The sequence below is a fragment of the Trachypithecus francoisi genome, unplaced genomic scaffold (assembly GCF_009764315.1).
Source record: "Trachypithecus francoisi isolate TF-2019V2 unplaced genomic scaffold, Tfra_2.0 Lachesis_group6, whole genome shotgun sequence".
NCBI classification, from domain to species: Eukaryota; Metazoa; Chordata; class Mammalia; order Primates; family Cercopithecidae; genus Trachypithecus; species Trachypithecus francoisi.
The window spans coordinates 26,509,098-26,527,208 of record NW_022681471.1 but is presented as its reverse complement, the minus strand read 5'-3'; the positions used below and the strand labels follow the sequence as shown (position 1 = coordinate 26,527,208).

Genomic DNA, 18,111 nt, shown 5'->3' with positions numbered 1-18,111 from the left:
ACTACAAAGCTACAATAACCAAAGCAGCATGGTACTGGTACCAAAACACATATATAGACCAATGGAACAGAACAGAGGCCTCAGATATAACACCACACATCTACAACCATCTGATCTTTGACAAACCTGACAAAAACAAGAAATGGGGAAAGATTCCCTATTTAATAAGTGGTGGTGGGAAAAGTGACTAGCTATATGCAGAAAACAGAATCTGGACCCCTTCCTTACACCTTATACAAAACTTAACTAAGATGGATTAAAAACTTAAACATAAGACCTAAAACCATAAAAACCCTAGAAGAAAACCTAGGCAATACCATTCAGGACATAGGCATGGGCAAAGACTTCGTGACTAAAACACCAAAAGCAATGGCAACAAAAGCCAAAATTGACAAATGGGATCTAATTAAACTAAAGAGCTTCTGCACAGCAAAAGAAACTGTCATCAGAGTGAGCAGGCAACCTACAGAATGGGAGAAAATTTTTGCAGTCTATCCATCTGACAAAGTGCTAATATCCAGAATCTACAAGGAACTTAAACAAATTTACAAGAAAAAAAACAAACAACCCCATCAAAAAGTGGGCAAAGGATATGAACTTCTCAAAAGAAGACATTTATGTGGCCAACAATCATATGAATAAAAGCTCATCATCACTGGTCATTAGAGAAATGCAAATCAAAATCACAATGAGACAATATCTCACACCAGTTAAAATGGCAATCATTAAAAAGTCAGGAAACAACAGATGCTGTAGAAGATGTGGAGAAATAGGAACGCTTTTACACTGTTGGTGGGAAGGTAAATTAGTTCAATCATTGTGGAAGACAGTGTGACAATTCCTCAAGGATCTAGAATCAGAAATACCATTTGACCCAGCAATCCCATTACTGGGTATATACCCAAGGGATTATAAATCATTCTACTATAAAGGCACATACACACATATGTTTACTGCAGCACTATTACAATAGCAAAGAGTTGGAACCAACCCAAATGGCATCAGTGATAGAGTGGACAAAGAAAATATGGCACATATACACTATGGAATACTATGTAGCCATAAAAGAGAATGAGCTCATGTCCTTTGCAGAGACATGGGTGAAGATGGAAACCATCATTCTCAGCAAACTAACACAGGAACAGAAAACCAACCACCACAAGTTCTCTCTCATAAGTGGGAGTTGAACAATGAGAACACATGGACACAGGGAGGGGAACATCACACACTGGAGCCTTTTGCGGAGTCGGGGGAAATGAGAGGGAGAGCATTACCTAACACATGTGGAGCCCAAAACCTAGATGACGGGTTGATGGGCGCAGCAAACCACCATGGCACATGTATACCTATGTAACAAACCTGCATGTTCTGCACATGCATCCAAGAACTGAAAGCATAATAAAAAAAGAAAATGTGATATATATATACACACATATATATGTATATATATACACACACACACATATGTGTATATATATACACACGTATGTGTCACATATATGTGTGTGTATATATACACACATACATATGTGTGTACACACACACACACATGCACACACACACACACCATGGAATACTACTCAGCCATAAAAAGGAACTAAATAATGGCATTTGCAGCAACCTGGAAGGAATTGGAGACTATTATTCTAAGTGAAGTAACTCAGGAATGGAAAACCAAACATGGTATGTTCTCACTCATAATTGGGATCTAAGCTATGAGGACGCAAAGGCATAAGAATGATATGATGGACTTTGAAGACTCAGAGAAAGGGGTGGGGGAGTGAGGGATAAAAGACTACACATTGGGTACAGTGTACACTGCTTGGGTGATGGGTGCACCAATATCTCTTAAGTCACTACTATATATCTTATTCACGTAACCAAACATCACCTATTCCCCAAAAACCCATTGAAAAATAAATAAAAATTTTTTTTAAAAAAGAAACAAAATCATTGTGTTGTATACATTGAATATATACAATTTTTATTTGCCAATTAAATACTCTAAAATAAAAAAGGAAAAAAGAAAATGAGCAAATGACATGAACAGACATTGCACTAAAGAGACATTGCACATACAGATGAGAAATAAGCACATAAAATGTTCAATTTTATTAGCCTTTAGGGAAATGCAAATTTAAACAGTAAAATGTCACTACACACCTTTCAAAATAGTTAAGATAAAAATAGTGACAACACAAAACGCTGGTGAGAATGCACAGAAATATTGCTGGGTTTAATGTAAAATACTATGACCACACTGGAAAGCACTTTGGCAATTTCTTACAAATCTAAACATGCAGCTGCTACGCAACCAAACAACTAGACCCTTTGGCATTTATCTCAGAGAAATGAAAACTTATATTCATAAAGAAACCTGTAAAAGAGGATTTATACAGCCTTGTTTGTAATAACCCCAAACTAGTGACAACCAAAATGTCCTTCAACAGCTGAACGATTAAGCCAATTGTGGCCTATCAGTATCATGGAGCAGTACTCAGCAATTAAAAGGATCGAACTGTTGATACACACAACAACTTGGATGAAGTTCCAGGGAATTATGCTGAGTGGGGAAAAAAAGACAACCCCAAAAGGTGATATACTGTATTATTCCATCCACATAACATTCTTGACATGATAAAATTATCAAAGCGGAAAAGAGATTAATGGTTGAGGGATTGGGTGAGACACAAGTGGATATGGCTTTAAAAGGGTAACACGGATCTGTGTAGTGATGAAAATCTTCTGTATCTGACTGCATCAATGTCAATAATGTCCTGGTTTTCTTATCGTACTATAGTTTTACAAGATGTTATCATTAAGGGAAACTTGGTAAGGGGCACACAGAATCTTTCTGTATTATTCATTAAAATGGCATGTGAATCTTCAACTATCTCAACATAACACCTTAACTTTAAAAAATTTTAGTCATAAGAAACAAGACACATATACACCCAGAGAATATATTTAATGTTATAGAAATAAATTCATAATACATTGTTAAATAAATATAGCTTACAAAACAATATATTAAAAGCAATGGCAAAAAGCGCAATTAATTTTGTACCAACCTAATATATGAAATAACCTCTTTTTGATGAATATATTTATCTATGTATGTGAAGAAATAAAGCATAAAAAGCTATACACATAAATGTTAAAGTGGGTGGTATCATGGATGATTTTTATTGATTTTATTTTCACTTAGCGATATTTTGTAATTTATGTAACTAAAATAAAATAAAGTCACTTAAAAAAAAAATGAGATCATGTCCTTTATAGGAACATGAATGGAACTAGAAGCCATTATCCCTAGCAAATTAATGCAGCAACAGAAAACCAAATACCACACATTCTCACTTAAGTGGCAGCTAAAAGAAGAGAATACATGGACTCATAAAAGGAAACAGCAGACACTAGGGCCTATTGGAGGGTGGAGGGTGGGAGGAAGGAACAGATCAGAAAAAAAAAAAAAAAAGCTAATGGGTACTAGGCTTAATACCTGGGTGATGAAATAATTTGTACAACAAACCCCCATGACACAAGTTGACCTATATATCAAATCTGCACGTGTACCCCTGTACTTAAAAGTGAAAACAAAACCAAAATGAAAGACCATTTATCATGACCAAGTGCAATTTATTCCAGTGATGCAAGAATGGTTCAACATACACACATCAACTAATGAGATACATCATATCAACAGAATGAAGAACAAAAACCTTATGATCATTTTAATTGTGCTGAAAAAGCATTTGATAATATTAAAATCCCTTTATGACAAAAAACCCTCAAAAACACAGGTATAGAAGGAACATACTTCAACAGAATAAAAGCCATATATGACAAACCCATAGCTAGTATTATACTGAATGGAGAAAAACTGAAAGCCTCTCCTCTAAGATCAGGAACATAACAAGGATGCCCACTTTCACCACTATTATTCACCATAGTACTGGAAGTCCTAGCCAGAGCAAACAGACAAGATAAAGAAATAAAAAGGCATCCAAATTGGAAAGGAGGAAATCAAATTATCTTGTTCGCAGATGATATGACCTTATATTTGGAGAAACTTAAATACTCCAATGAAAACTCTAAAGTTGATAAATTCAGTAAAGTTGCAGGTTACAAAATCAACATACAAAAATCAGTGACATTTCTATATGCCAACAGTGAACAATCTGAAAAAAATCAAGTAATTCCATTTACAATAGCTACAAATGAAATAAAGTATCTAGTAATTATCAAAAGTACTGAAAGATTGCTACATGAAAACTATAAAACATTGATACAAGAAATTAAAAAAGACACACAAAAATGGAAAGATATTCTATATGAATTGAAAGAATAAATATAGTTAAAATGTCCATAGTACCCAAAGCAATCTATAGATTCAATGCAATCCCTATCAAAATGACAAAGACATTATTCACAGAAATTTTTAAAAATCCTAATATTTATATGGAACCAGGAAAGACCCAGAATAGCCAAAGCTATTTCCTAAGGAATACCTGACTTCAAATTATACTACAGAGCTATAGTAACCAAAATGGCATGGTCCTGGCATAAAAAAAGACACATAGATCAGTGGAAAAGAATAGAGAACCCAGAGATAAGTCCATACATTTACAGTGAACTCATTTTCAGGAAAGGTGCCAAGAACATACACTGGGGAAAGGACAGTCTCTTCAATAAATGGTGCTGGGAAAACTGGATATCCATATGCAAAAGAATGAAACTAGACCCCTATCTCTCACTATATACAAAAAATCAAATACAAATGGATTAAAGACTTAAATCTAAAACTTGAAACTGTGAAACTACTAAAAGAAAACATTAGGGAAACTCTTCAAGACATCAGAGTGGGCAGAGATTTCTTGAATAATATGCCATAAATACAGGCAAGCAAAGCAAAAATGGACAAATGGGATCACATCAAGTTAACAAGCTTCTGCACAGCAAAGGAATCAACAATGTGAAAACACGACCCACAGAATGGGAGAAAGTATTTGCAAACCACCTATCTGACAAGAGATTAAATAACCAGAATATATAAGGAGCTCAAATAACTCTATAGGAAAAAATCTAATACTGTGTTTGACAAATGGGCAAAAGATGTGAATAGACATTCCTCAAAAGATATACAAATGGTGAAGAGCCATATGAAAAGGTGCTCAATGTCATTGATAATCAGAGAAATTCAAATCAAAACTACAATGAGATATCAACTCAGCTCAGTTATTAGGTTGGTAAAAAAGTAATTGCAGTTTTGCCATTACTTTCAATTGCAAAAACCGCAATTACTTTTGCACCAACCTAATAAAATGGCCCTTATCCAAAAGACAGGAAATAACAAATGCTGGTGAGGATATGGACAAAAGGGAATCCTCATACACTGTTGGTGGGAATGTAAATTAGTACAACCACTATGGAAAACAGTTTGGAGGTTCCTCAAAAAAATAAAAATAGAGCTACCTTATGATCCAGCAATCCCACTGCTAGGTATCTACCTAAAAGAAAGGAAATCAGCATATCGTGGAGATCTCTGCACTCCCACGTTCATTGCAGTACTATTCACATAGCCAAGATTTGGAAGCAACCGAAATATCCCATCAACAGATGAATGGATAAAGAAAATGTGGTGCATATACACAACAGAGTACTATTCGACTATAAAAAAGAATGAGATTTAGTCATTTGCAATAACATGGAAGGAACTGAACATCATATGTTACAAAAAATAAGCTAGGCACAGAAAGACACTATTCACATGTTCTCACTTATTTGTGAGAGCTAAAAACGAAAACAATAGAACTCAGAGAGAGAGAGAGTAGAAGGATGGCTACTAGAGGCTGGGAAGGGTAGTGAGGAGGTGTGTGTGGGGAAGTGAAGAGTGTTAATGGGTACAAAAAATAGCTAGGAAGGATGAATAACACCTAGTATTTGCTAGCACAATAAGGTGACTGCAGTGAAAAATAATTTAATTGTACATTTAAAAATAACTAAAACAGTTAATTGAATTGTTTGTAACCCAAAAGATAAATGCTTGAGGTGATGGATACTCCATTTACCTGATGTGATTATTACATGTTGCATGCCTGTATCAAAATATTCTATGTAATCCATAAATATATATCATAAATATATATACCTACTGTGTACTCACAAAAATTAAAAATTAAAGTTAAAAAACAATTAAAATGGGGAAGAGATTTGAGCACTTTAAAAAGGAAGATATACAGATGATAAATAAAGACATGAAAAGATGCCCAATATCATTAGACATGTGGGAAAGGCAAATTAAAACCACAACGAGATACCATGATAAACACATTAGAATAACTGAAATGAAAAAGAATGACCATACCAAGTGTGGACAGGAAAGTGGAGCAAGTGGAACTCTCACATAATGAAGTGAAGTGTAAAATGGTACAACTGCTTTTTAAAATATTTTGTCAAAGTTAAATATGTACCTATTATACGACCCAGCAATTCAAATCTTAGGTCTTTACCCAAGAGAAATGAAAGCATATGGTCATAGAAATATGTAAGTGAATACTTAACAATATTCACAATAGCCCCCAACTGGGAACAACCCAAATGTCTTTCAATGGGTGAATGAATAAACACATATGGTATATCCATGCAATGGAATGCTTCAGTAATAAAAGGAATGAGATATTGAAACACACAACAACATGGGTGCATCTTAAAATAATTATGCTGAGTGAAAGATAGTAGGCACAAAAGCGTACATACCATATAATTTCATCTACAGAAAATTCTAGAAAATGTAAGGCTAACAGAAAGCAGATCAATGGTTGGCTGTGGCGGAGAGAGGTAAAGGGTAGGGTAGGGAAGACAGATTGCAAAGAGACATAAGGGAACTTTCTGAGGTGATGGACGTATTCCATATTTTGATTGGAATGGTGGTTATATGTGCATATACATTTGTCAAGTTATTGAACTGTACACTTAATGCATGCATTTATTTTATGTAAATTTTACCTTGATAAAATATATGAATATAGAGAAATTCAAAAAGAAGAACAAAAAACACCCCCAAATAAATGATATTATGCAGAGGTTGCAGACATTGCAATGACAAAGGTAAGGATATGACTATGGGAAGAAGCACCTGAGAGATGATAAGGACTAAGATCCCTGGAGGAGGGAAAGTCAGGGATCTGAGGGGCTAGAGTGTTGGAAAAATCATCTGTGTAGATATCAAAATCACCAAGAATTATGATAAGAAAGACTAGAGAGAGTAGCCTATACAAGGAAATAAAAGGTACTTCATCTTACGGCTGCTCTGATCTATTATGCGTAGCATTATTAAGGTCCAGAAACACTGGACAAAATTTCAATTTTTTTGACAAATTTTCTTTCCGCGGTAGTGGATGTGAAAAGAAAATGATATTGTTGATCTTTGTGATGGCGGGGTGTGAAGAGTTATGGGAAGAGGCAACCAACCTTAGCAGCTGCATTTGTTTTGTAATAGAAGTCAGACTAAGGATCCAATCAAAACTAGGTTTAGTGAGGGGAAACATGATTAAGGGTGGGAGGCAGGAAGAAGAATGGAGTCTGATAATAGACACAGCAGGAAGGGTGGATCGCCTTTGGCAAAAGGAGAATCAAAACACTGAGGTGTGGGGGAAATGCAGTAAAGTTTTACAGGAAAACAGAAGTTTTTTTTTTTTTTTTCTGTAATGTTATGCTGATTTAAAGTGCCATCACATAAAATTTTAGGATATAAATTCACTAGCCTGACTGATGAATTACCGACCTCTTAATTATCTTCAGCTGGCAAAGACAGGCTGCGGCCATTCACCAAAACAATTTTTTTTCTCTTTGTGTTTGTGATCTAAGTTTTTAAACATGAAAAATAATAATGGTAACAATAGTTAACATTTATATAGTATTTACTACATTGCCAACTACTGTGCTTTATATACTTGTTTTATTTAATGCTTACAAATAGGATGATGCTATGAGGTAGGCTCTGTTATTACTCTTGTTTTACAGGTGAGGAAACTGAGGCTCAGAGAGGCTGACTTGCTCAAGTACAGTCGGCTAATGATGACATACATCCTCTTCTCACTTAGCAAATTCAGGACTAGGACTATATCCTCCATACGCTATACTCTTAAACACTGCCTTCTCTCATTTAATAGTTTTGTTGAATTTTATATTAATCAGTCTTTATGAGTATTTATAATAGCTATAAGATACTTTGAAATGGTCTGAACACTCAGAGAAGAGTATCATCTTTTCCCTCTTTCCCCCACACATTAAAAAAATTTCTGACAAAATTATTACATTCAGAATTTTGGTCCAAATATTAGATTCCATAATTTTATGTACAAATATACTAAAACTTAATTTTAGAGTCTTTGGTACAGAATGCAAACATTCCATATAACAACAAACAACAAACCATTAAGATTATTTCATCCCTGCACTTAGAGAAGATAAAATGTGTGTTATCAAATCCTTTGTTCTTAGTTATTAGATAGAAACCTTGCTCAAATCATTCAGAGCTAAAAGACAATGTTTTATTGACTACACAGAACACATAGATATTGTGGTATAAATTCTTAATTGTGACAGGAGAATGCTTAATCTCTTGTAGTAATGCCTTTTAAAAATTACTCATTAGCACTTTTAGTCCTTCTCAACCCCTATTTCCCCTCCCAGTATCTTCCATGAAACTTCTAGAGATCTGTGGAACACAGCTTAAAATAAAACAAAAACCTGGACCAGATGATATTTGAGGTTCTTCCAGAAAATCTGTAGTTTGTATCAATGTCATCAGATAAGCTTACATCTAGAGCACTCCACCTGATAAAAGTCTGGAATAGTTTACTAAAAAGTTCACACAACTGAAAACAATTGAATAATATTAGACATAGTTATTTTAAAGTGTTGGAATTCTAACTCTGCCACTAACTAGCTATGTGACCTTGGACACCGTTACTTAGCTGCTCTTTGCTTTAATTTCTGTATTCATAAAAGAGGGTTAATAATAAACCACTTAGCACAGTGCCTACCATATAGTAAGTACTCAATGAATTATTGGTTACTTTGAAAGTTATTATTTAATTCAACATTTTCTCATCCATGTGTGACTTGCTAAAGTTTCCTGTCCAGATTACCACCCAAATATAAAAAGTCTATGAAGATAAACACATACATCAAAGCCAACAATTGATTTAAGGTGTCTAATTGAGTTGAATGAACAGTTCGGACAAAGGGAACACTTTAGTTACCCAGTGAAGAGACATTACTTCTGATTTGGAATTGGTAAATGTAAAAAGCTAGTTAGGAAATTACAGCTCATTTATATCCTATCTGAGCAGTTATATGTTTTGCTACAACCCAGAGACAGGAGAAGTCGCTCTTATGCCCGATAGTTTAGCAAACACTTAATCGCATTACCTAACACTGCAGGAATTCAAGGGTCTTTCTCTTACAATTTTGAAAAGACAGGTTGATGATGTCCTTGGTGTATATATGTGACAAACTGTTAAATAATCTAAATGGCTGTAAACACATACTTTTGCCAATAGGTATTTAACTTAACATTGGTAAGTATATCTCATTTTATGTCTTTGTAAGCCATCAGGAAGTTGTATAGTTTTAGAGGCAAGTTACTTAAACTTTATTGCCTTAGTTTACCTATCTAGAAATGATGAGAACATTATAATATTGTAATAACTAAAAGTTGTAATGAAGTAGTAATAACTACTACTATCACCACTACTACTGATGATGCTAGTAATATATAAGCACCGTTAATAACAACCTATCTCCTAAGTTGTTAGGACTAAATTAGGTAACATATGTAAAGTGTTTAGAAAAGAGCCAGGCACAATATGAGTTTGTTATTGTTCTTATTATCCTGAATACTTCCAATAGTCAATGAAAATAAAGGGAAAAGCTAAACAGTTAATGCAAGCAAGGATTTAGTAACTATTTAATTTCTACTGGGAATAACCATATAAGTTTTTCTTCCTTGATGAGCTAATTGGAAACACATGTTCCTTTCTCTTGATTTAGGGGTTTTCCAAAGTGCTTTTCTGAAAAGTTAAGACATGTTAAAAAAACAAAACAAAACAAAAAACTCCATGGCAGACCAAAAAGAAGAAGCAGAGCATTCTAAAATGTCCCCCTCCTCACATAACAGGCACATAGACTCCTGTTTTTTTCTCCCACAGTGTCCATGTGACCCTGCTGTGATGTTTGTCCATTGTAGAAGTTTAGAAAGTTCTGTCTGGGCTATGTGTGGGAATGGAGTTCTTAGGTCATTCTCCACCCTCTCCTCCACCCAGTCAGGCCTTTCAAAACCTATCTCATAAAACACAGATTCTGAGACTTGGAAAGCCCTTAAGGATCATCTTGTCATGCTCCTTCATTATATAGATGGAGAAACAAAGGTCTGGAGAGAGGGAGGGATTTTTCTAAGGTTATATAGGAAGCCATTGAGAAGATAAGTTAGTTGCTCACTACAAACCAGTCTAGTGCTTTAGTGCTTTTCCACCATATCACCTTGCCTTTTTCAGAAGAGTTCTCTTTTCCTGTCGTCATCTAAGAACAGTCACACACCCGGGCATTTTTCTAGAACTCAAGAGTAGGAAAATAATCACAACATTCTTTCCTATCTCTAGCCCAAATGTGGAGAATTTTTAAAAACATTGGACTTCAGTGTCAAAAACTAATATATTCTACATGCAGTTATTATAGCTGGAAAACTTACCTTTACAAAAAGCTCAATCTCAGGGTCCACTTGAGTGCTGGGCCTCAGGCCTGACATCTTTGTCTTTACTGCCAGTTGTCAGCCTCCTGCCTCCCGTAGAGTCCACAATACTTGTAGACTCTTTTCTCAATTTTATCCAAAGACTCAAGTAATGTTGGTGCTTTAAGAAGAGAGTCTAGTTTGTAGTGGACTGAGTCAGACCTGGAGCCAGTCTCTTCTCTCAAGAGGTGTGACGCAGAAAATTCTAGATGCTTAAGTGCAGCTCTTGAATTCGTTTTCCTTCTTCCTCCTGACCTAACATTTAAATCAAGGAGGAGCCAAAGGGCTGTGTATAAACTGGCTGGCTAGAAGGGTGGGGGTGTTTCCAGAGAGGCTTCAATGCCATGAGTCAGCATAGGAGAAACACATGCACACAAACACACACATGCAGTGCTAGCTTCTATATATCAAGCAGACCAGATGTTCTCTAGAGCCTCCCTTTGAGTCCTGGGCTCCATGCCCAGAAAAGGGCCTCTTATTGGTGTTCCTGTAACTTGAAAGCATTTCCAGGAAAAGGGCCAGAAATGACTTGGATTTTTATTATTGAAAAGGATGTTTATCCAATGATACTGTCTAAAAGAGGGTTAAAAAATTGTACTTTATTAAATGTTTCCACCCCCAATTCTACTGCTCACACAGCCAGATTTCTGTTCTGGGTTGCAAATTTCACTTCTCTCTACAACCAGAGAATGTTCACTGGGGTGGTTGAGTCTGGGGGCTTGTTTAGTGTGCCCCACCTAGTTCTTTATTTCTTGGAAGCTTGGACTGGAACAGATCACTTCCTTGTTTTGGCGTCTGTTTCAGGAACCACCATTTGTTCTGTATTTCTGCTTGTCAACCCTGGGAACAGCAGCAAAACCAGTCAAACAGATCACTCTGTGTCTGCAATGTTTCTGACAGCTGTATCTGATGCCTCCAGGATCTGGGAGGAGGACCCCGGGAACAACAAACCTCTTTGGTGGAAAGAGTCTCTTCCTGCTTGGCACAAAACAGAACGCAGATCCATCAGTTGGGCACCACTGTGGTCCCCTTTCTAGAACACTAAGCATCCCCCTTGCTCATATGGGCTGTACATGCACCTGCCATTGCCCTGTGTAAAGATTTACAGGATAAGAAACTCTTGAAAGAACTCAGCCTGCTCCATACCTGGAGGTTCTAGGGAAGGAGTGACTGATATGTAGGTGAATGTTCTTCTGGATGAGGGAAAAGCCCTCATGATTCCCCAGATGGTTTGAAAAGTGAGAAGAAAATTGTGCTGGACATCTACTGAGCCAACCTTAAGGGTGAGTTTTGTACTGGCTATTTGGCAGGACCTGATGTCTGCCTCGTTTAGCCATATTTTTACTCTATTCATCATACTCTGTTCGTTCACTCCAAAGGCAATCAATGAATGTCAGCTCTGTGCCAGGATGCTGACCCATTCACTGAGATTGGCAGCACGGGAGGACAGCCAGTTCGGGAGGACAACAGGAATTCAACTTTAAGCATACTCAGTCTGAGGCCTCCTCACCTTTCCCCACTCCCTATATCTAACCACTACAAAATCTTGTCACTTCTACATCTTGAATATTTAAAAAATCCATCCTCTTCTCTTTGCCCCTATGGCTACTCCAGATTTCAAGCCAGCAACATTCTTTTTTAATTGATTTTAAAATTTTTATTTTAAAAGACCAAATGGTTGCTTGACCTTTGACGCTCATGAGAAAACCACAACCCTTACTGTCCACCACCACCACCGCCACAGCAACAACAACAAACAGCCTAAAGACCTCTGTGTGATCCCTAATAAATAGGCAAAGTAAAGAGATGAATGTTCTCTTTTTTTTCTTGATGCTGAATGTGTTTAAAAACATGTTTAGGATAATTAACGTGCCCTAAAATTCATGTATTTAAAGTGATTTTATAAATTTATTGGGTGGTGCAGCCATCACTACAATCTAATTTTAGAACATTTGCATCACGTCAGTAACATCTTCCTTGCCCATTTGCAGTCAGTCTTCATTACCACTCCCAGCATCAGACGACCAGTAATCTACTTTCTGTGCCTATGGATTTGCCTATTCTAGATATTTCATATAAATGTTGTGTTAGTCCATTTTTGCTTTGTTATAAAGAAATACTTGAGGCTGAGTGATTTATAGAGAAAAGAGGTTTAATTGGCTCATGATTCTGCAGGCTGTACAGAAAGCATGGTGCCAGCATCTGCTTCAGGTGAGAGCCTCAGGAAGCTTCCAATCATGGCAGAAGGTAGAGTGGGAGCATGGATCTCACATGATGAAAGTGGGAGGAAGAGATAAAGTGGTGGGGGGACATGCCACACTCTTTTAAACAACCAGCTCTTGCATGAATTCAGAGGGAGAACTCACTCATTACTATGAGAGTGGCACCAAGCCACCCATGAGGGACCTGCCCCCATGATGAAAACACCTCCCACCAGGGCCCTGCGAAAACTTGCTTGCTCTTTGCTTTGTTTGCTTATAATAGTCATTCCAGCGGCTATGAAGTGGTATCCTACGGTGATTTTTTTTCCATTTTAAAAATGGATTTAGAGGGTACAAGTGCAGATTTCTTACATGCATATATTGCATCGTAGTGGAGTCTGGGCTTTTAGTGTACCATTCACCTGATAGTGAACACTGCACCCAATAGGTAATTTTTCAACCCTTGTCAACTTCCCACCCTCCACCTTTTGTAGTCTCCAATGTCTGTTATTCTATATGTCCATGTGTACCCATTGTTAAGCTCTCACTTACAAGTGAGAATACGTGATATTTGACTTTCTGTTTCTGAATCATTTTACTTAAGATAATGTACTCCAGTTCCACTCATGTTACTGTGAAACACATGACTTCATTATTTTTGTGGCTGCATAGTATTCCATGTATATGTAAAATGTAGATGGGCAGATGTGCAGTAGTGAGATTGCTGGATCAAATGGTAGTTCTATTTTTAGTTCTTTGAGAAATCTCCATAGTTTTTCCATAAATGTTGTGATAATTTACATTCCCACTAACAGTGCATAAGCTTTACTTTTTTCTCCACATCCTCACCAACATCTGTTGTTTTTTGATTTTTAAATAATAGCTATTCTGACTGGTGTAAGATAGTATTGTGTGGTTTTAATTTGCATTTCTCTGATAATTAGTGATATTGAGCATCTTTTACATGTTTGTTTGGCCACTTGTATGTCTTTCAAAAAACACCCATTCATGGCCTTTTGCCTACTTTTTAATGGCGTTGCTTGTTTGTTTGTTTTTTCTTTTTTTTCTTGTTGAGTTGTTGGAGTTTCTTGCAGATTCTGGATATTAGCCTTTGTTAGATACATAATTTGGAAATATTTTTTCTCATTAGGTAGGTTTACTCTGTTGATTGTTTCTTTTGCTGTGTGGAAGGTTTTTAGCTTAAGTGAGTCCCATCTGTTTATTTTTGTTTGTGTTGCATTTGCTTTGGAGGACTTGGTCATAAATTCTTTGCCTAAGCCAGGCCAATGTCCAGAAGAATTTTTCCTACATTTTCTTACAGGATTTTTACAGTTTCATGTCTAAAATATAAATCTTTAATCCATCTCGAGTTAATTCATGTATATGGTGAGAGATAGGGGTCCAGTTTCATTCTTCTACATATGGCTAGCCCGTTTTCCTAGCACCAAAAGAATAGGAGGACCTCTTGCTAGACTATGAGCTCGTTTTTACAATATGATGTTGTATTTTTCTCCTCTCCTAGACTTTTTAACCTGAATACACACTCTTCCACAATCCCAGTCATTCAGCTCATGCTTTTCTTCACGTGGAATGAGATTCCTCTTTGACTCCTCACCCACTGCTCACTCTTCTGATGTGCTAAGCTCTTTGACCTACATAGCTGTAGTCAGTGGATGACAACTTCTCGACATCACACGTAGTCTGTGATTAGGAACCAGACTGAAGCAGATGATCTGATTTCATGGCCACCTCTGCTACGTATTCGCTCTTGCCCTTAGGCAAATTGCTCGACCTCTCTGTGCCTTAGTTTCTACAAAAATCAGTTCTTTGTGCCTCAGGGAAGAGCCACACCCAGTTACCTATAACCATATTTTGAGTACCACCTCGTGACTCTTCCGCAGCCTTCAGTACCTGTTTTTAAATGGTCACATATAATAAATGCACTAAAAGCAGCCATGTCTCACCACCATTTGCTTAGGGCAGGATTCCCATCAGCAATGGATCTTCATATTTTTCCACTTCTGAGCCTAGGGAAGAAAAATCCATGAAGGTAACCAGCTCATAAAGTGGCTCTTCTTCCCAAAATTTCTTGTGACATGTGGCTTTGAGCGATTAGGGCTCCTTCAACTCCTAGGCCCTTCCTCACTTATCTTAAGCTGTCATTGAGTGTCTGGCACCCCAAAGCACCAATCTTTCTTTGAGGCTACATATTCATGAAAAGTCTTCCCCACCATCACATTCCTCTTCCAGAAAATTTGTGGGAGCTTCTTAGTGCTCTGGAGTTTTAAAGGGGAAATTAATTTCCATTTCTGAAAACAGGGCACACTAGATAACCTGAAAACCCTCCTGTTACAAAGCACCTTTTAAAAGGCAGGATAAAATTTAATAAATATTCCTTTGAATGCACATATGATGAACTTACGGTGGAAATTGACCCTCAGGTGTCAAAAAACAAAGAGGAACCTAAAGAGCAGCTCAACGGGCATTTGAATTTATGTTAGGCTGGTAGGGGAATGGATTCAATAACCACCAGGGAGAAGAGAAAAGCCTTGCGGTGCCTCACAAGGGCTACACAGTCAATGAAAGGATGGACTAGGTAAAAAAAGTCTTCCCACCACCATGGTGAGATGACAAGAGAGTTTGTTTCTTCATGGGTTCTGGTGGGAGAAAATAAAATGCTTCCCCTGGTCATTTGTAACTCTAAGGCTATTGTCATGTAGGTCTAGGGTTGGAATTAATACCTCTTATTTAGGTCTTGAAAACCCCAAGCTTACAAATTAACATCAAAAAGATAACAGCCAGAGATACATGCCCAGTCAAACCTCACTGAAGTCACAGAGATGAAGTCATCTGAACAAATCCCTGAACTCACAAACAAAATTATAAAACACCTGAGAAAAAAAAAGTCGCCTGTGATTGAGTATCAGCAAACACAATGATGAGCAGGATTAGACTACCAAAAACTTCAGAGAATAGAGCCAACCGAGAGTATAAAATAAGTTTGTGTAAGATACTTAGAAATAATAAGTAATCCAAACATATGAGAAAGATCAAGACTCTATGGAAAAAGAAGAGGCCGGTTTCTTTCTTTAAAGAACCAAGTAGAACTTCCAAAAATGAAATACATTATTTCCAGTGACAGCAAAAGCTCAGAGGATGGGTTTAAAAGCAGATTCATCTGCTTTAGTGAACTGGAAGATAGAAGTAAGGAAATTATTCAGAAGGCAGCAAGAAAAGATAGCAAATGTATAAACGGTTAAGAGATACAGAGAATGATGCAAAGGTCCAAAAAACCTCTAATACGAATGACAGAATCAGAGAATAAAGAGAATAGGGGTAAACCAATAATCAAAAGGATACTGGCTGGAAATTTTCAGATTTGAAAACAGACATAGTTCCTCATATTCTAAAAGCATGAGCCACAGCAAGAAACAATAAAACTGAATCACAGGGAAACCGGTGCAGGTCAACAAAGAAAAGGGGAAAGATCTAAAATCAACTAGAAAGAAAAGTGACAGTGCTATCAAAGGGATAGTAAACTGACAGCAGACTTTTCACCAACTGCAATAAAAATGGAATCACATCACTAATGCATTCGGGGAATGGGGGGAAATGTCATACCCAACTAAACTACAGTTCAAGAATGAGTGAAGTAAAGATATTCTTTTTGATATATTTTAAAATATTTATTTATTTATTTATTTATTGAGACAAGGTCTCACTCTGTCGACCAGGTTGGGGTACAGTGGTGCGATCTCCTGGGCTCAAGGGATCCTCCCGCCTCAGCCTCCCTAGTAGCTAGGACTACAGGTGTGCACTTCCATGCCTGGCTAATTTTTTTTTCCCCCGAGTAGCTGGGACTACAGGTGAGCACCACCACTCCCGGCTATTTATTTATTTATTTATTATTTTGTAGAGAAAAAGTCTCAGTATGTTGCCCAGGGTGATCTCGAACTCCTGAGCTCAAGTGATCTTCCCGCCTCGGTCTCCCAAAATGCTGGGCTTATAGGTGTCAGCCACCGCACCCAGCCAGTAAAGGTATTCTTCAACAAAGGTCGAGAGGGCTGACCACTCACAAACCCTCACTGAAAGAATGACTTAAAGATGTTCTTCCATTAAAAGGAAATTGAACGAAAATAACAAAGCAAGATGCAACAGAGGAACGGTAAACAAAGAAACTAGTAACCATGGCTATGAGTCAAAAAAAAAAAAAAAAAAACACTGCATGAAAACCATATAACTGACCAAATTATAACTAAATACTGGACAGCATTGACTTGTAAGACAAGGTCCTTGTATTGTTTGTGGTGAAATTGGAGACGATTAAGATTTGATAAAATGAAGTGTTTGCGATTAAAAATAAAAAGACCTTGAAAATTTCATATCCCTTAGTGTGGATTCAGATCCACTAGAAAGCTTACATTTATCTAAAACTGACTCCAAGTCAGCCAGAATATATCCCAGGAATCAAAAAATAACCCTCCAAAACCAGAGATTTTGTAACTGAACTCCGGTCCAGGCCATTCATCACCTGAAGGCCAAAAACTCAAAGAGAGGAGCTTTGATGAAAGGAAAGTTAGCTTTATTTGAGAAGTCAGCAACCCGGAGGAGTCAGTGAACTAGAGTTCAGTGATCACCTCTCTGAGTTGTGCCTCTGGATTAGGGGTTTTTCAGGGAAAGTAGGGGAAATAATGATCAAAACATTCTTCTAAAACGTATTCAGTCTCAGGTGGGCAGTTAATCACTGCTTTCTTGGTCAATGTTTTCTGACCTTCTACAGGCACCGTCAGCCTATTCTTACCAGGCTGGTCAGCCCCTTCCCAGAGTTGCTGGTTGGCGTGTTTTCTTTTGTCTCTGTTGAAGGTCCCGTTTTCCTGAGGCTATTTTTAGTGAATAATCTACAAACTCAAGCAAAGCAATAATCATATTCAAGCACGCAAGCTTTTATCTAACTTGGAGTCAGTACTGTTACAATTTATTTGTAAAAGATGGTAGAGTGAAGAAAGATAAAAGAATCTCCCTTCCCCGCTCGTACTAAATAAAAAATAAATAAATAAATAAATAAATAAATAAATAATGGTAAAAAGCAGAATGAGAAGAAGAGAAGAATAAGGA

The 18,111-nt window shown here is 36.9% G+C and overlaps 1 protein-coding gene across 2 annotated transcripts in view; it reads right to left on the bottom strand.

Moving 5' to 3' along the window:
- CLIC2 (chloride intracellular channel 2) overlaps window positions 1–11,201 on the bottom strand; it is a 37,243-nt gene extending 26,042 nt beyond the window's left edge. The window contains exon 1 of one of the 2 annotated variants that reach the window (XM_033200953.1): window positions 10,757–11,201. In XM_033200953.1, coding sequence (XP_033056844.1) covers window positions 10,757–10,813 — 57 coding nt within the window. In that variant the 5' untranslated portion in view covers window positions 10,814–11,201. The remainder of the gene's footprint in view (window positions 1–10,756) is intronic. The other variant, XM_033200954.1, reaches the window with a different exon arrangement.
- Window positions 11,202–18,111: the final 6,910 nt, after the last annotated feature.